This window comes from Acanthisitta chloris, unplaced genomic scaffold, assembly GCF_000695815.1.
Source record: "Acanthisitta chloris isolate BGI_N310 unplaced genomic scaffold, ASM69581v1 scaffold27420, whole genome shotgun sequence".
NCBI lineage: Eukaryota > Metazoa > Chordata > Aves > Passeriformes > Acanthisittidae > Acanthisitta > Acanthisitta chloris.
Genome location: NW_008650649.1, coordinates 20,570 through 40,870, shown reverse-complemented (window position 1 = coordinate 40,870; position 20,301 = coordinate 20,570). Strand labels below are relative to the sequence as shown.

At 42.2% G+C, this 20,301-nt stretch overlaps 1 protein-coding gene across 1 annotated transcript in view; it reads right to left on the bottom strand.

Moving 5' to 3' along the window:
- MAML2 (mastermind-like 2 (Drosophila)) overlaps window positions 1-18,522 on the bottom strand; it is a gene marked incomplete at its 5' end in the record, with an annotated part of 62,830 nt that extends 44,308 nt beyond the window's left edge. The window contains one exon of the mRNA XM_009069701.1: window positions 17,065-18,522. Coding sequence (XP_009067949.1) covers window positions 17,065-18,522 — 1,458 coding nt within the window. The remainder of the gene's footprint in view (window positions 1-17,064) is intronic.
- Between the last annotated feature and the right edge of the window lie 1,779 nt (window positions 18,523-20,301).

Below are 20,301 nucleotides of genomic sequence, written 5' to 3'. Positions count from 1 at the left end.
TCTGGCTGCTCACAGCAGCTTCCTCCATTCCTTCCAAACTAGGATGCAGTCCCACAGGGGAGCTGAGGCATCTCATTTTTGGCAAAGAACCTCATTCCCATGAAAGTAAGAGCTGCTTTTACACCACCGTTTAATAACATGGCAACATTCTCATGCATTTAGACTCATTTTCTTGCTGCCATGACTTCAGAAATAACTACTGCTGCAAAGCGAGCTCCCAGAAAGTGGAGTGGTTTGTCAAGCTTGCCTCCTCCTCTATTGAAAAATACTCAAACATACTTTTGGCTGCACGGTTTAGTGTCATTGCAGACTTTGCACCTTTCTGCAGTATACAATACACAGTGTCAACCAGCTTATCTAGAGAGGAAAGATTTCTGAAAAGCAGCTTCAGTGTACATGACCAGAGCTGAGACTGCACCCACCTGCACTAAGCTCTGGGTGCAACAGAGGGGGGTGAGAAAACGTGAAGAGAGATATACAACAGTGTAGCCATAGTGCTCAAGGCAGGATGTGTGAATGCAAAGCTTTGTGCTGGCCAAAGGGCACAGCCAAAAGTGGAAAGAGCTCACACAGATAAAGAAGAACCAAACTGCAAGACTCTATCTAACCTGGGCATAGAAGACTGTGCCTGCTGACTGTGGTCTGAGCTGAAGTTTGAAAGCAGCCTGTGAAATACCAGGCTGATGTGGTTACATATCCTGTGCTGGCCGCCCAGGTCTAAATTTCTTCTCCACCTTTGCCAGAGACCAAACTCTTGATGCTCATTGCTGGTTGCTTAAAGGCCAGGACTGTGCTCACAGGGTGGCCCCACAGCTGAGCATATGCCTGCCTGTTCCTCACACTGATGGGGCATCCACCTCATCTGCCCTTGGCTCTCTAGAGCGAGGTGAGCCATGGCATCATTCTCTGCCCTGCCTTTGCCACCACCACTCATCTCACCGCCCCTCTTGGCCCCTCCTGGGGAACAGTCACTCATTCCTTGGAGGCCCCTGTCTCTCCTTTGACTGCTGAGGTAATGGGGATTCTAAGTGTAAGTGAGAAGCATCATATTTAGATAAGTATAGTTCAGAAAGGCAGCTGGGAACCTGAGTGATTAGTAGGTAAAATTCTTCCTCCAGGCTTTTTATAACATATTCCCTGAAATGCAGGAAATGCCAAAAGAGACCTTCACTTGTGGAGATGAAAAAGCACAGCATTAAGGTTCCTACAGAATCAAACCTTTCTGTCACCATCAGAGTGTATTGACAATTTTTAGTGATTTTTATATGTATGGCATATAAAATTAACAAACATAATTTATTGCCCTCTCACACTGTAGCTGAATGTTTTACACAGAGGACCTATTCATCACTCTCTAACTACTGCAAACAAACAGGGTTCCACAGTGTTGATTGATGGATATATTGGGTTTCTTTACTGCTGCTGCTGCTCATACTGCTCTTGAATTAATAACTTGGAGTTTACTTTGCACATTGTTATGTTATTTTTAAAGAGCATTTGGAACACCTAAAGCCTGATTCTTATTAACACTAAGTCCTTGTTATACCAAAGAGATCTGAAGATGTAATTAATTTTTTCTTCAATTAAAAGCTCCTTTTTATACCCATAATGATATAAAGGGCATCTCCACCCAAATTGGAATCTGAAGCAAAATTTTTGCTTAGGAGCTTGCAATAGTAGGGAGGAGTAAATGGTTTTGTTGATGCTATTTCCCCAGATCACCCTAGTAATCAGCAGAAGTCTCCTGAACATAATGTAAAAAGCAGACATGTACGTTATGGGGGCTTTACAAACTCTGCTTGAAAGGGATCCTGTAATAATTATTTTATAAATCTAATTGCCTTCATTTTTTTTTCAAGAAACATTTGGAAATGAACAAGGCTACTACCTTGACACTATTGCATTTGGCTTCTCCGTGAAATGCCATTCCAGTCTGAATCAGTTATAAATGTCTGAAAATCACCATTTCCCTTCAGTTGCTTGTGTTCCTTGGGATATTTGTGCCACCCTGTGAAAGCAGTCATTAAACTTGCCCTGAAGGCAGCAGCAGGAGGAGGAGCCCATCTGGCAGAAGAAACTTCCAGCGGGTGCTAAGCTCTCCTAGAGCTGCCATCTTTGGAAAAAACCTTTCCAAGAGGCATAGCTCCCAAAGACATTGCTGTGCCTGCTCTCAGAGCTGAAAAGCAAACAGTAGATCCACTTTCACAAGCCCTGGGACTGCTTGGCCAAAATGGGCCAGGCCAGCTTGAGACCAGTCATGTGAAAAAATGCTGCCACAATGAGGGGCTGTAGGTTAGATGATCCTAAACTTGTTTGAGGAAGACACGGCTAAGATGAATTCCCCCAAACCAGGTGCCATTTCTGGCATTCTTTGTATCAGTAACCTTCTCTGCTATGATCAAGCAACCTTATTTCTGTGTCTCCAGACAGAACTGTGTGTAACTGTGGTCACCTTCCGAGTGATCAAGAGATGTTCAAAAATGAATTTTAGGAACAGAGCCACCATATGCTGGGACTGTGTCCAACATATCTTGCAGATTCTGCCATTTAGGCATTTTGAGTGCAACTTTGCCTCTCTGTCATACTATCTGACTGCCCTTCTGAATTTGCCCAGCTCCAGGTTTGAATCCATGCTTACGTTTTGTACCCACAATGTTGTGCAGCAAAGATGTGCTACGAAAGTGCTCCCTGATGTTAGGGATAAGATGCCTTCTTGCTTGTTTTGCTGCCTGATGATATCAATAGGTGTCTACAACCTTCCTGCTAGGAGAAACAGTGATTAAATCTTCCTTGTTTGTCTTCCCCATGTCACTTATGGTCTCTATCTATATCTCCTCTCTCATACGCTCTCATTGTCTGAAAAGTCTCAGATTAATTATAAGGAAGATGTTTATTCCTTTCCATATATTGACTGAGATGGACACACAGGTTGCTTGGGATGTACCTAGTGGCACAGCAGCATTATTCTGTGTGTGTATATATGTGTGTGTGTGTGCGCTCCCCACTTCCACCACAGTGACTCCTGCTATTCACTTTGCTGTTTTGAGCAAACTCGGTGCACATATTTCAGGTGAGTACAGACTTAGTTTCCTTCTCATTCACTACAGAACTTGTCCTGTGCTTCTCACAGGAACTCAGTAACGCTCTGAATCAATGCAGGAAAAGGCAGACCCAAGTATGAAAACCTGCTTTTCCTAATCTTTGAGAGTATTGGTTTGAAACTTAAAATATTTTAATGTACCTTTTGCTTTTAACTTGGTTATGTAATATACCAATTATGAACAATATTTTGATTAACAGTTCAATAAGGACAGAGCTGCCCTCTGCATCACCACACATGAAAATATATTTGCTGTTGTGTAAACAGACATATATAAAGTAGTTGAGATGCAAATTCAGAAGCCTTGGTGTGAAATCATTTTCTCCTGTGATCTACATTTGAAGTGTAGCTCTTACCTTGCATCTATTTGCCATTTTGTGAAGTGCTAAGCTGCTACTGTGGTGTGCATGAGCTTATTTCCATCACACATGAGTATCAACACATACAGACTCCCTCAGCATTGAATGTAAGCCTATGAATTTTTAAAATTGTTTAAGTAATATATATTTAAATATTCATGAAATTAAATTCTGACCACTTTGGCTGTTGAAACCTCTAAATCTTTAAAAGGAAGTTTCCTGAAAATATTCATTGACATTTATAGGCATCTTTGCCTGTCTGAAGTTTGAACAGGGGAGTGCTTGGTCAAAACATTTTAATGTAAAAAATTTATAAAAACTGCAAAGTTTATGCTAATTCTGAATCCAACCATATATTGGAGTCTAAAATTAAAGTCATACTTATGCATCTAAACAAATGGCCTGTTTTCACAAGTACTGATCCACTTCATCTCTCCTTGACTCAGTCACCTGGTACAAAGACATCTATTTAGAAGCACCACATGTATTTCGAACGCTTTCACTTCACCAGCTGTGAAAAAAGCGTTGATCTCACCATCTCAATTTTTAACCTCTACAGAACAGTAATAGTTACTTACTTCACAGAAGCTTTATGGATGAATTAGTGTGTAGAAAACAATTAGCATACATTACATAATTTCATTACTTCTGCTATCACTACTATCTCTGTTCCTACTGATATTCGTGCGTGAACTCAATTTGGTTTAGTTTTTTGCTTGTAGCATTTGTATGGCTAAAATAACACAAAAGCTAGGCATTCTATGTCTTTTTTGCTCAGTAACATTTACAGCATAATTCCAGCTTCTGCATTGTTTTGTTGCCACAAAAAGACCAGAGATGTAAGAAAAATTTGGGAAAAACCAATAAAGACTATTCCAAATATCTGCCCTGGGGGACAGAGAGACCAAAAGGCACCTTGAAAACGTCATTTGAGAGGACATGAGGCAGCAGCCATTCGCTTGCTTCTTGCCCTGAGAGTAGCATAGTATGTTGTCCAGATTCATATGCTCAAATGTAAATATCAAGACAAAGTTATCTAATTAGCAGCCTCACAATTGCCTCTGGGTTTTATATGTTGTTTTTGTCAGGCTTGCTTTTGTACAGTAGTCTCCTCTGTTTGAAAGACTATAATGAAGGTGATTAAAATGATTCATTAACATTGTGCCTGTTTGAGCAAACAGTCCAAACATTTCTATATTCCCTGGTATCAAGTGCAGTGATCTTCACACTAATGTCCAAAGGTCCTTCAGCTTTTCTAATTTTTCCACAGCTTGACTTTAATTAATGATTCATGTGCAAATTTATATACAATTACTGTACCAACTGACTAGCTTTCAATTTGCTTTGGATTCTTTGGGAGGAGAGTGAAAATAACCTCAGAGTGCAAAGCAGACTATAAATTTAAATGAATACTACAAATAAATGTCTGTGAGTCTATGTGGTGTCCCTAGCCATGCCATCTACTCCACTCTGCTTAACAGTGGCCTCCACAGCTCCCCACTTGGTTCCTTCAAAGAAAGGGACACATGAGGTGACAGCCAGAGGACTAGTTTGTATTTTGCTATGAAAGCAGAGGAGTAGAGAAAGATCCAATTTTTAAACTGAGTGCCTTGCTATCACATATCATCTAACATTTACACTGAATTTTATCTTACTAGCAGTTAGCTTTTTTGGCCACCAGCACTCTCCTCAGGAAAGCCAAACAATTTCTCCAATTGCTGGGAATGTGCTGTTCATTTCCAGCCTAAATTTACTTATGGGCAATATCAAAGGTGGTTACTAGGTGCACTGGCTGGAAAACTTGTCAGAAGACAACCAAGGGTTTATATGTTAAAGCTATATGGTTTTCAGATGAACATTCTCTAGATATGAATAAATAATTTGGCTATGGACATACAAGTCTTACTCTGCAGCTTAAAAAAGCTCAGGCTTAATATGGAGATGAATGCTTGTATCCACAAACCCAATTACATTAGTATTTTCAGGTGGTGAGTCCAACACTTCAGACAGCATTTCAGGAAGATTAAAAATCTGATTTTTTTCTTAATATGGTATATATCTATATGTCTATGGAAAACCCTTCTGAAGAACTGCTCCAGTGCTTCCTGGGGCCCTGGAGCTTGGCCCACAGAGAAGTGCTGCTTCTGAAAAGGAAGGGTGGCCTTGATAGCTCTTTGGATATGAAACAAGATTTTGACAACACAGCTGTACTTAGACCATGAACTAGCTTTCATATTTACCGACAAGGCCTGTAATTTGTGGACTGAGAGTTATTTACTTCTTTTAAAAATAAAACTCAGCAGTAAAAACCCTGCATGAAGAAGAGAAGATGCCAAAATCAAGGACTGTAGCACATTTGGGTCTCCTGCATCGATGCAACAGATGCTGCTGCATTCTTCCTGTGTGTGGCTTGTAAGATGCTTCTCAATGGTGTTTCAGCTTCCCAGAACTGGGTGCTGAAGAGGAACCAGGTTTGAGAAGGGACAGTCAATGGGCTGGAAGCGCAAGAGAAGAGCTGCAGGATTTAAAAGTAATGATAGGGCTGAGAGGAAGATAGCAAAGGAGGAATTTGCATGCTCTTTGTGCCATGCCATTGCACAACAGGCCAAAATGGAAGAGTACCTTTGGATTTTTTTAGAAAGTTCTAACCAAAGACAAAAAAGCCAGCCTGTATGCTATTGCTAGGAATATGCTGGTGAAACAAGTGAGTTGATCATGCAAACAACTTGTTAGATAGAAAGCAAACAAAGTGGAGAAAGTCAGGTAGAGCTATGACTGGAAATGAGACACCCAGATTGTTTTGGATTTGCTCTGGTTCAGTCCATGCAGCAGATAAACAGTTAATGCCATTACACAACAAATGGCACCAATCAAAAACCAACAGGAAAAGGTCATCGCTCACAACTTGAGCGAAACTACTGCACTGAATGTTTTTCCTGCTGGGAAGTGGCAGCACCAGATAAAAGCAATCGGAAAAAAGAAGTATTTTGGAAAACAAACTCTCCCTGCCCCAAATCCATTTCTTCCTACTGGAAATTTTTGAAGTCCTGCTATTACTGTTTAGCCATGTTTGTTCATATGAAAAACGGGATGATGGAGCTGAAGAAAGGATCAATTCTCAGTCTGTGAAATGCTCATAAGACCAATTTTAGACTTGGTGGATCACATGCATAACGAGGTCTCTGGAGTCCACTACAGGGAGAAAACAGCGGAGAGAGACAGGTAGGTTCATACTTAGTATGCTGCAGAAAGAGTTAAAAGTGGTCAGTTCATCACTTTTCTGTGTGGTGCCTTGGAAGTTTTCACAACACCAGATGTGTGAAAAAAAAAGAAGAAAGCAAACACAGTGAACACCAGTAGACATCCTGGTGCCCTGGAAGCAGTTAAATTAACACCCAGCAGGGACAAATTTGCAGCTTTGGGAACAAGCTTAGAGTTAGTCTGTTTTTATTCCTGGAGTGAATTTGCAAGTGTATGACAGTGAAGTACAGCCTGGGAAGGAGCAGGCAGCTTTGGATTAAGGATGGATAGCCAGAATTTGCTCCCACTCTCCCTCCTCCCACTCTGTTTTGCACTTAGGCTGTGAGGCTCGAATACTTCTGCTAATCCCTGTGTCTTCCCGTGTCTTTTACCAGTTCCAGTAGGGGAAAAAAAAAGTCATTCGTTTATTTTTTTTCCCAAGCTAGCTGAAACCAGACAAGACTGGAGTCACCCCAACAAAACCTGCTTTAGCTGGGATTGCAGTTAGCAGTCATTCGGAGAAATCTAGTTCTGCAATGGATAAAGTTGGATGCTTTTCTAACCAGAACCAAAGCACTACATCCTTTAGTCATTCATCACTCAGTTGGAGCCGGAAAAAGAAAAGACTGTGAGAGTACATTGAACCCATCTTCACAGAATTATGGAAAGCCCTCAGAGTCCCTCTCCCTCTTACAAGTTACAGAACAAATAGGCTCCACAAAAACAACATCTTTCCTCTTTTTCACACCTTGCTCATTGCAAATATTTTTGTAGCGCTCAATCATGGGTAGTCAATCATGTCTTTTCAACCAAGGTCACAGCTTCTTACAAAGGCCAGAGAGAACCATTCAAACTCCATCCTTACCCCTCATATGCATCTCTTGCAAGGCAGGAAGAAACTCCAAACCCTGTAACAGGCCTCCTAGAGGAGTGGTTGACTCCCCAAGCCCATCAGTGTTTAAGAGGCATTTGAACGTGCTCTAACTTTTGGTCAGCTCTGCATTGATCAGGCAGCTACACTACACGATCATTGTAGATTACTTCCAACTGAACTATTCTATTCTATTCTATTCTATTCTATTCTATTCTATTCTATTCTATTTAATTCTTGTTGATTATTCAATGGCTACACTTGCAGCTGGAGATGTTAGAAGAGCTGTAATGTCCCCTGAAGGAAGAAAACCAGAGAACAGAATGCATTAGGTTTTTTCAATGGGACAAATATGCTGCTTAATCTGTCTCTCTGTCTGATGGAGACTGACAGGATGGCCTGAAATATGTAGTGTGCTCTTTCAGCTGGCAATTTGAAGGGCTTAGGGCTGCATTTCCTGGCCTGTCCTGAAGATTTCCTGCAGACACTTTGGGAACTACTGGCCACAAAGGCCTTATGTCCCTTCATTTACTCCTGACATAGGATACAGAAACAGTTAGTTTTTAAGTTTTACCAGTCTTCCACTCTCCCCTTTACAAAGACAGTAGGTGCTTTTCCCCTGTGCATCAGTAGTTCCTATTCTGCCCCATTTACTCCCACACTATTTCCCACCTGTGGATCAGCTGTCCTTCTCTGCCTGCACCCGGTCCCACTCTCAGCTTTCTCCTGAGCTCCCAATCCTTTTCCCTTGTTCCCTCTCACCCAAATACAATTTGGGCTCTGTATTACTGCCTTCCAGCCTTCTTCCTACCCTCAGATCCTCACTCTTCCTGTGCTTTACTCCTTCACCACCTCCTCTCACAGTATCTGTCCACCCCATCACAATTGTTCTACTCTGGATCCAGTCCCACCTGGCTGTTTCTCTTGCATGAAACTTTCTGCTCCCTGACTCCCCCTGTCCTATCCTTCCAAATCCAGACTTCCTCTTGTAGGCAGCTGTACACTTTCCACTCTTTCTCCAGCCACCCCTGTAGCTGAAGCTCTACAGCACCAGCCACCTGAGTTGAGTTTAACAACTCGCTGTTGCTGGCAGAAGCAACCCCATCTCTGCTTCTGGCCTCCAGCTATGTGCTCCTGCCACTTCCCTTGTGCTGGTGTTGGATTTGTCTGACCCCACAAGCTGAAGAAAGTCACTGAAAGAGGAGAAAACCCAACACAGACAGAAAAAGGATGATTTTTCTTCCAGGTTTATGAGAGCTCAGACAAGTGCCAGAGCTGGTGCCAGAAAGAGGAGTGGACACAGGGCTGGGTGGGGGAGGACTTCTTGTCCCTGTCTGCAGCTCCCAGCCTTTAGATCAGCTCTGACATCCTGTAAAACCTCACCTAGGACTGTCCAAAGCCTCTGTCCTCCCCTTCCTTTGACATACTGCCATGCAATTCAATGCTCTGTAGTTTCAGTATGCATGTCTTTCAGGCAGAGCAGCACAGCTGGGCTCATGGGTGCTGAGAGTCTTCTGCAGTGAGGTTATCCCCCACATACATGTCTGGCTTAGCTACTTTGAGCTGTGCCTTCCTCACTGCTTACATAGGAAACTTAGGGGGTTAACATAAATACAGATATCTGCTATGATAGAGAGGGATAAATATCCCTCCTTTTACTCAATTCCTGTGTTTTCTACTGATTCATGATATGATGTGGACTTCATAATAAATCCTCATGTCTTCCTATGACATTGCAGAACCATTCAACTCTCATGTTTCCACAGCTACGTCAAGGCTAAGTATTACTACTAAAAGACTCTGTGAATGGTGTTTGATTTTTTAGATGGACTAACTGCTTCAGGCACTCAGCTCCCATTCAAATTTCATCTGGGGGTTGATAAAACAGAGCCTTCTCAGAGGGGGCAGAGAAGTGAGGATAATTTCTTAAGAGATGACACAAGCTCAACACGGTTGGCCAGTTCGATGCAGTGTGAAGCTGCCCTCAAGATCCCACTCATTCTCCATGCACAAGGTAGCAAGCAGAACCTCAGGCAGAGCCAGGGCATGTCCACCCATGCACAGGTATCTCAAAGGCAAGGGCCTTTTGACATAGAGTTGGAGAGTTGGGAAGCCACTGGGTGCACCTTAATGGGCTGTTTATCATCAAGCATAGATACAAAGGGAAGAAGAACCATCAACGACTGTTCTAACTGTTCCAGAGGTCTCCTCTAGAGTACTGTGCAGTCTGTGAAGGCTCAGTGCTGTGGATGCTGGGTCCATAGAGAAGGTTCTCAGACCAAAGGGCAAGGGACATGCAGGTCAAGGTGAGCAGATGTGGCTGATAGGTTCAGGCACTATCCTGGGACATTGACACTGTTCATCTCCAGATTCTATCAGAGGATTTCTCTGCAATGGCAAATGTGTCCTTATCTGACAACTCCAGTGGATTGATTGTAATGGCTTTGAATGAGATATTCCTTCTCTCTTTCCCCAAATATATAAGAATATATAAAATATACAGTAACATTTCCTTCATCTCAAGGTTTGGCTGCCTTGCTTATTTAGGCTATAAATTCTTCAGGGCAAAAACTGTCTCTTACACTGTGTGTGTACATTACCAGAAACAGGCATGCAGCAAATGAAGCAGGCAGATGGTTCTGGAATAGTACCATTGGAGCATCTGGCTGATTTTCTGGATCAGCATCACATTCAAATGCTAAATTCACCCGTGAAAACTCACGTTAAAGGAACATTACTAGGTCTGTTGCTGTCTTAACAACAGTCATCTGTGGCCTGGGGCAGGTCTCCACCACAAAAACACCAGCAGTAAAAGTGGCTGAGTGGAGGAATAAGTATTTGCTATTGAAATATTCCTTCATTTTGAACCCCTAGAGAGACAAATTACTAGGGCTGAGCACCTAGAGCATTTTGGGGAATTAAAATAATAGGAAGACTCTAAGGAGAAAACTGGGAACTGGGGCTTGTTAATTTTTTTTTGTGGGTTTCTTGACTTCTTGAGGTATTCATAAATTGCCTACAAACAAGTAAAAACTTACAGGAAAGTGTTTTTCAGCATGCCAGTTCCAAACGGCTGTGGAATTACATTGTTTTTCCAGGCTGCCTTTCCAAAATCTCTGCAGGAAGTTGACTCAGGGCATGACTCTGGCCCCAGATGCACACACAGCACTAGCAGGAATCCTCACTTCTGCCAGGTAAGAAGCCCTTGCGGATATCATAGCTTTATTGATGGGCCCACGGATCAAGACAAACTAACTTGCTTATTAGCAAAGAACTAGACCTGAAACATCCCTGGCCCCTTTCCTTATGGTCAGCGTGGCATCTTCACAGTTCCTTATCCCAATCTTATACTGTTACATTTCCTTTCCAATTAATCTAAAAAGCACACACTAATATCCTGTCTCTGGTGATGATTCCTTTCTTCACCCTACCACCCCAGGCCTGTAAACTGTAATCTCAGCCACCAGCACTATGGATCTTCTCATCCACTATTTTCTCCTTGCAGCCATCATCATCTTCTCCTACGTACACATTAGGTAACATGGCTGTCCCTCTGCTTTCCTTCCCTAGCCCATGTCTTCCAGGTGGCAGTGGACTAAAGTCAGAGGACTGAAGCAGCTAGCAGCCTTACTTACAGGTATACCTCCTGACTCCAGCAGAATACTTTTTCCCACAGCTAAGACAACTGACTGGCTCATGAAGGGCCTCGGATCACTGCAGTCCTCAAATCAACATCTCTAGACTTGCAGGTAGATAGAAGTTCATACCCTTCACATTCCTTTTGTAAAACTCGTCTTATCTTTGGTCTTACAGAAGCCAGATCAACACGGTCCCTTTGAGACACGTGCCATTTTTAATCCAGTTTATACAGAATGATTTTGCCCTATCAGTGGACCTCTCAGGCACTTTCACAATGCTAATAAATAATGAATAAGACTTCAAGTGTGCTGACATCAGCTAAGAACTCATCCAGGCAAGCACAATGATGTTTTCCATTGGTATCTTCATGGAAGTATCTTCCAAAAGCAGTTCAAAAGAGACATCAGGGGCTATCTCATCTACCTCCAAAAATCCCCAAACTTAGAAGCACTTGACCATGGCTATTAATCTACTATTCTTCTAGTGTAAATGCTTTATGCAGAGTTCAAGAAATCTTATGGAACTGGGAATGTCTGTGAGACTTTGAATTACCATGTCCCCATGGACTGACTGTTCACAGTGTGACTGTCCACATATTTTGTTCAGCAAACTGAGCATGAATGATATAAGGCACCACCAAGATAACTCTCCACCATGATGATACAGGAACTTATGACATTTTCCCTCTCATTTCATGTTCATAAAACAGCTATGACCCTGAAATTGATGGTGGTTATTGGGACTTACTCAAACTTTTTATCCCAAATATTTAATTCAGAAGACCTTGCACGAGGGAATGTGACCAAAATGGAGCTATCAAGAAAAGCTGTCATCCAAATATTATTTTTATAGAGAGCATTGAAAGAAAGGTCACACTATTATTTTCTTACACTATGGAACAGTTTTTATTATTGCAGATTCCAAAAGCCTGGAAACGTTATTTATGATCTAAGTCAAATTTAAGTCCTGGTTTGTAACAATTACCATAAGCCCCTCTAGGTTCTCTGTCTTCATTTCACAAATATTTGAAAAATAATGCCTTCGCACTTGAAAACAGAGAGGTTGCCTCAGCAAAATGTGCTCTTCCTTTTTTTTCTGTAGTGGTAAACGCAAAGGTCTAGTAAAATACTGTTTTGATAAGAATCATCCAAAGAAGGCACATTTTCTTTCAGAAATTTTGGAGGCTAAATTAAAGGTGTAAGTTACCACTCAGCAGTGAATGGTAACAAGAGTTTTTATATCTGCACTTTCAAAAAAGCCATTAGATCTTTTGCTCCTGGTGCTTCTTCCTCACATAGCACTCTAACAATCTGACAGTTTAACATATACTTTTTATTGAATCCATATGGTGCATATGCTTTAAAAAAAAAGGGTATAAGGTCATATCCTGCTCCTTACTATGCTGCTGTAAGTCCAATTACACTCTACTGAAAATAAATGAAATTACCCTGGGTTTACGCTGGAGGAAATGAGAAGAGAATCTGTTTCAGCATCTCTGCAGAGATGCCAGGTTAGCTGAAATACCATCTTTATTCCCTGGACATATCTAAGAGTGATGAATATATATCAGTTAAGCTCCAGGCATTGGAAGGGGTGGTGTAATGGAAGGGTTTGCAAAGAAGAGGTCACCTCAGCACCTGGAGCTCCTCTGTAGTGGCACATCCCTTGGTGCAGTGCTGCTCTGTGGCCTTTCTCCAGCCAGATGCAGCAATGGCTTTCTGGGTCATGGAGCACCTGGATGGCCATTGGTCACATGCTGCAAAAGAGAAAGCCCTTCTGGAGAGAGCATGATGCAAGAGGCACATATCATCACATGCTTGGAGCAGGTACCGGAGAAGACACTGCTCAGTATTCAGTAGGAAGGAAGAGTGATTGGATTTAAAAGGAACCTGTTAAGACCTGGTGAAGAAATTGATCTAAGGCATGTCTCAATTAGAGCAAGTAAGGGCAAACACCACCCCCTCCCAAAGTGTAACTAATCACGGCACATTCCTGGGTTATCGAAAAAGAAAATAGAAAAGTGAAAAAGGAGATGATGATCCCATCCTCAAAGCAATTTAAAAGGAGCAATGACTAATGAGGCCCTGAGCTTTGCACAAGCAAACACTGTTGTGGGTTGTAACTACAGAGACACTTCCAGAGCCTCAAAAATATGGACTACTGGTTGTTCACGTAAAGTGGGGGGTGAAGCTCCCACGATCTCTTGTGTTATCCTTGACCCCAAAGCCAAGACTAAATAGGACACATGCCCACATGTAGCAGATGGAGTGGCCTTGCTCCATTAGGGTTCCTGTTCTCATGAGCTCAGCCTTCTATTCTCCCTTCCCTTGAGCAAATGAAGTTGAATAAAAACAATTGGAGAAAAAGTCAGCTTGAAATCCTTGAGTTTAATTTGGCTTTCAGTCAAAACCAGAAGGGGATGAATAATATTTTATTTAGTACATAAAGGCTTTTTGTTTTTTTAAACATCATTTTCAGCTTCTTCACAGGAAACAAATGGATCATATTGAACAAGCACTTAGGGCTGATCAAAAACTTTGAAAATGTGTGTGGAATTTCTTAGACTAGTTCAAAGCACCAAGTTTTTAATTCAAAACCCATAAGTCTTATTTCAGAAGCATCTTTCACTGACTGGACTATATTTCTTCACAAGGGAAAAGTTAGACTTCAAAATTCTGTCCCCAAGCCCACTTAGAGATTTTCAGCCCAGGTTCTGTTTAAATATTGCAAGCCTGATTAAACCTGTGTAGAATTTGTAGCTTCTAAGTATTTCCTAAACACAGAGAGTGTTGAATTTCTATAGGGTATTTCATGACTATGTTTATGTTGCATCCTGGTAGACAATGGAAAGGTGAATTTTCCCCACAACAATGGAGAATAAACGAGAGAGGCAAACAAGCTCTTAATTCGGATCAACCTTCCAGGAAACCAAGATGATTTCCATCATTTTTATGACTTTTCCCTAGAGGAAAAAGACATCTAATTAGCAAATCCCACTATAAGTTTGCTTTGATTTGACACAAAGTGAATATGACAAGCAGAGAAATTATAAGTCTTACATTTCCAGTTAGCCAGCTTGCACCAATAAGGCCAAGTTCAAATGGGTTTTGGGGACTTTAAAGCTTGAGGAGTAAAAATCTAGAGGGTGAGCTGGCTCTGCTTAAAATGTGAACTTAGTGTTTCAGTCAGTGATACCTGATGGCAATGTCACAGCAGCCCCCTATGAATGTACACACATTCACATCCACACAAAGCATTCCAGCCAGTTCTGAGATGGTCCTTAGAGTGCACAACTACAACAATCTGAGGAGGAGTTGAATGATACTAAGCAGAATCAAATCTTGATTTCTCATGAAGAAATAGAGCATGAGTAAAATAAATATTAATCATGAAGTTAATTAGTAAATGCTGGCAATTAATCATGCATTACTGTTAATGATGTGTAGGCATTCTCAGAGGTGGGAGATGATCCTTCAGCAAAGCAGACTGTGCAGTCTAAATGAGGTGATGTCCCCATTGCTAAAATCAGCAGCAGCTGACACACAAAGTTACTTTGACCTTTGTTGTCTTTACTAGAAGATAATATGAGAGGTGTCTCCTCCTGCTCTGATTTAATATTCAGACTTATGGGGCAAGTGGGCCCTGACCAAGGGGTTGGTGGGCTCTTGTAGCTGTGTAGGCAGGCGCTAAAGGAGCCCACAGAACTCATAAATACTGAACGGTTATGTTCAAACCTTTCCAAAACACTGCAATTTAGGGACGAATTGTATTTCTGTGTATTGTTCCAGGGGCTACAGAATCCTCTACTGAGAGAGACCTAGTTGATTTTCTGAACTTTAGCAGCACATTGGAACAACCGCTAAGGATCTCTAATAAAAAATCCATTTATCTCTGTGGAGCATAGAAAAAGACAGTATTTTGGCTGCAAAAGCCCCATTATCTGTGTCTACAAAGCTTCCAAGGTTCTCAACTGTGTTGTGGGTCAGGTAGCCATGTCCTGCAGGCACAACTGTGGAAAGTGGTCAGATGACAAGGAACTTTGGGAAATTAGTTGCAGACGTCTGTGATGATAGACAAAACTCCTTCCTTGGCATAATATCTAAAGTTTGGCAGTCAGCACAGTTCAGTAGGGCAAGATTCTTAAGCCAAAAGATCTTGTGGCTGCACAGGTGAGAGATCCCACTACACTCATGGTAAATCTTACAAATACTACTACAGCCGAGGTGCCAAGTACCATCTCGTTGGCTGGCCTCCCTGCAGAGCAGCCCAAGAGGACACAGAGCAAGACACTAACATTGCCTCAAGCAGAGTTGCTCTCAGTGTTTTTATTCCTTTCCAGAATGTGACCTTGCAAATTTTTTCAGAAAACTAGTAGTGTTTGCAAAAGTCCTGACTGTCTCTCCTGTGCTGACAGATTGCTGGAAGGTTCACCAAGGATGAATGAAGGAACTGTTAAAATTCATCTGCCTGCCAGTCTATTAAGAGAATGGGGAAATGCGCCTAAGAAGAGAGCGCACAGTGGCCCAAGAAGAGGAACAGCTAGCAGAGACCTCCTGTAAAACAGCAAAACTGTGCTTGTATCCTGTCATTGCTTCTTCTCCAGCATCTTTCAACAAAGCAACTTCTCCCCACACAAACCTGCCCATAGGTTTCACCTGGCACCTCTTGCTAAGGGATTTTCTGTTGGAGAAAGTCATGGTTAGTTGGTTGGGAAATTTAAAAGAGTTAAAAGGAGAAAAGTGTGCATGCATACAACTGTATTAAGTTCTTTTAAAACATCAGACTGTTCACCGACTCTGGTGAAGAAACTCCAGTTCTGAATGATTCACTCACAATGCTACTTCTTTGGGATGCCAGGCAAAATTTAGGCTTTCATTTTGCAGTATTTTTTCATAGCTATTTTCACATCCGCAGATGAACTCTGCACCTATATTGGGATTCCATATGTTCAAATGTGTTGAGCCACCAAAACTACTCAGAGTGGCTTAAATGTCCCAAGGCCGAATACGTTTTACTTGTTTTGCACCTGGTTTCTAGATTCTGGGGTACAGTGAGGTAGCACATTCAAACTTCAGTTGACAGATCTGAAACTTGGGATCTGAGACTTGGGTGCACTGGGACTTGGCATAGCATACTAAGCTATAAACAGCAGATATTGTCAGAGCACTGTCTCATGGAAACATAGGAGGAGCTGGCCACATAGAATATAATTGTAGACATATCTGTGGCAACCTTCACCTTCATACCTAAGCACGTATTTTATCCACAGAATATTCCCTGAAGTGTGATGGGTGTCTATAAAGCTCACAGATAAGTTTCAGTTTTCCCGTGCCAAACAGATAGCAAATGTGCAAACAGTATTTTTGTCATATCAGTCAAAAGATATCTAAAAACAGAATTTCCTAACCCTGCCTTCCTGAGAAAAAAACAGATGACATAAAAATTAACATTGTAAAATACATTATCTAAGATAACATAGGAATTCATTAAAATTTTGGCTTTCAAAAGCCTAAATTTTAGTAAGCTAGAAAACCAATAGGAGTCCACAATAAGCTTGCCTCTGCCCTACTATCTCACCTTTCTGACAAGTATCTACATAATATATAGTAGGGGCATATCCACTCCATTGCATAACGAGAAGTGTTATGAACATGTGTTTCTTGAAATTCTTCCAAATGTGCATCCAAGATACACCTGAATAGGGGTGACATCACCACCTCTGTGGAAGTACATGCTGAGATGGTCATTAACTGCCACCAGTACACTTCTCCTGGAGGAATGAGGTCAGGACAAAAGACCTTTTTACTACTTGGACCAGAATGAATCTGTAACAAATAAGGAGGAATTTGACTTACCTGTCTATGCTGCTGAGAGACTGGATACTGCAAACCTGAGATCTGTTGGCTTTGCTGCATTTTCTGAAGCATCATTTTCTGCTGCATTGCTAGGGTTACATTTGGTGGCCTCTGAAGAGACTGGTTCTGGAGAGGTTGAGCAGGTTGCGGCTGGGGCTGTTGTTGCTGCGGTTGCTGTGGCTGTTGCACAGGAGCTGAACCCTGTGCCTGCTGGGTGTAGTGCAGAAGGGCAGGCTTGTTTTGGGAACCCAAAACTGAAGGCATCTGCTGGTTTGTTTGCTCTGAGTTAAAGTGAAACAAAGGCTTTGTGTTGCCATGATGCTGCTCTAGAGGTGGCTGAGCGCTGTTGATAAAGTTTCTGTTGAGATCCTGAGGCTTCTGTTGCATGATTATGTCCATGGGATTGCTCTGGGGAGTGGTTGGTTTATAAACATAGTTATTCATCCCTTTTGACTGGTTTCCATTCACTGGTACCCCAAGCACTGCTGAACTTTGTGGGCTGAACTGCTGCTGGCGAAAAGAAGGACTGGGGATTTTCTCTTGCACAAAGGATCCAGGGGAAGGTCCTGATGGAGACAGAGTGGACCAGTTGGCTGTCTGGTTCTGCTGCTGCTGTTGCTGCTGAATCAAGGCATGCTGCTGCCGATTGGCGGCAATCTGTTTGAGCTGCTGCGCATGAGACACCTCCTGCCAGTTAGGCAATGACCGACTGGACGCAGAAGAAACCTGTGATACTTGTGTTTGACTCTGAGGCACTGAGGGGATGGGAGAAGAAGTGGACATGGCAGTGGTGGCCATAGTGAAGGCTGGACCTGTAGAAGAAGGCCTCATCTGTGGGGAGCCCACAGGAGCCTGATTCATGCCTGGTGCATATTCACTTTTTATCACCATCTTATCCATCTGCAGAGATCTCACAGGGCCCCTCTGGTTCTGCTGCCCAAGGTCAATGTTGAATGGCTCGTCTTGTTTTATCGTGGCATTTATCATATTCTCTAGCTCAATATCACTCATTGGTGGCACTGATATGTTAGTCAGTTCATTAAACAGTTCCTGAAGCTCAAGATCCATCATTTGGTCCCATGAGTCTTCCCCATATCTGTTAGGGAACATGTTCTCATGGGATGTCTGGCCATCTAAGTGTTTGCTGCAGGACATAGTTTCTCCTGGTTCTTTCTTTACCTCTTTCAAAGTCATATTAAACATGCCATTCCCACTAGCAAGTGTATTGTTTGCTAGGTTGCTGGTCTTTCGTTGTGATCCTTGCCCCACAGTCACAGTCCCTGACATTGACTGGCTTTGGCAATTGTTAACATGTTGTCCACCTTGTCCTACTGAGATATTATCACCAACTCTTATCCTCTTAATGTCAAGGAAAGAGCTCTCTGAAACACCATTGGGCCTCTTGTTGTTGACAGGTGACAGATTCACCACCAACTTTCTCTTCAAGGAGCCTTGGAGCTGAAAGAAGCAGAGACAAAAAAAATCATTAGATGACACCAAAGAAACAATATGTAGTCTAGTTGCTTGAAAGGCAACAGGCAATGCTCAAGTAAGCACTGCTCAGTTCTAAAAGCTACTCTGGGCTTTCTCAGGCAATGAAGATATACAGAACTGCAGGAAAATATGTTCTAAAGTGTTGAATCTTCCTGCCGTCACCACCCCTGCCACCAGCATTTTTCAAGCATTGCTGCCTTGTGTTGATCACAGACGCACTTTCCCCATGAGTGTTAGGGAGGGAGGGAAGGAGGTAGCCAGATCTGTAGCTGGTAAGGCCTAGGGCATATCTGCCCCAGCTTTGCTCCCATCTAGCTGTTCCAGACAGATCTAAAATACTTTTAGACCGAAGAGACAAATGCAGTGATGAAATCTGCCCTTGTGCCTATCCAGTGCTGCAGGTTTTCCACTCTTCTGATTTTGGCACATGATCCGAAAGACCATTTTCTCTTGCCATAGAGTTCAAAGGTCCTAGGATATGTCATAATGCCACACACATGACTGAGGCACCCTGAGATCACATAGGTTTATACTGGCCAGAGTGTAATTAAATATGTTAGATGTTAACTTGTTGAAAACAGAGAATGAACTGAGCTGTGTCAGGTTATGTCAGCCAAGGGTCTGGCCCATGATGTACTGACATATTATTTCTCAAAGATGTATATTAATTCATTAAGCCCTAATAGTTTATGTCCTAAGACACCTGCCATAAAACACACAATCCATGCAACACTGCTCTGAGAGCTGTTACTCTGTTTTCTTTTCCTTGAATATTACAGCAATACTTTTGTTTGCTCACCAGCCCTGTGGGCCTACCAAAGGAAAAGAGGTTCATGTCTCCATTGACTTGATCTACAGTCATGTGCTGTGGTTGTACACACAAATTCCCACCCCATGCACAGAAAACAGAGATGTAGTCTCACGAGCTGAAAAGTTTGAACTTGGTGCATATGCCCTCAAGTAAGACACAGATGCCATCAAGAAGAGTTTCTTTGAACAGAGTTCATAAAACAGATCACTTTAAAACAAGGGCAGCTGTCCTATATTTAGCTCTGTACATTTGATTTTAGAGGTCTTTTCCAAGCCTAATGATTCTATAGATTCTGTGACCAAAGGGGTGGGATGCAGTCCTTGCTCAGTCAGCACGCATGTTGTCGCTGTTTCAGCCATGAGCAATGCCAGGAAACTAAGCAGTGAAACATGGCTCACATTGTGCCTTTCTGCAGTTGGGCAGAAGTGCAGTGGCCCAGGAGGCATCAGGACAATGTCATCTGACAAATACCTGTGTATGCTAGTGAGAAAATGGTGCCTGTACAAACTGTAATACTTTGGGAGGCTGTAATGGACCGAGAGCATTGAGAACTCTAATTTTCCAGTTATTTCAGGAAGGATGATTTATGAGATCTTTCACTCACATTATTTACATCATGCTCATTCATATACAGAAGTTCATGGGCATGTTGTGGCCTCTATTCCCCTCAGCTTCAGGCTTATCTATAGGTAAAACCTCTTCCCAGATAACTTCAGGTGTGAACAATTTTATTTTGGTGTGAATACCAGAGAAGTGCTTGGAAAGAGCTTAACTGACACACATATTTTCTCCATACCCGCTTATCCTCCCATTGCATCAGCAGGTCACTGAATTATCTCTCTGATGCTAAAAATCTCCTATCTCAAGTTAAGTTCCCAGCACAGCTTTTGAATCATAGAGTCATGTTTTAATTTCCTAAGGACAGACATGTT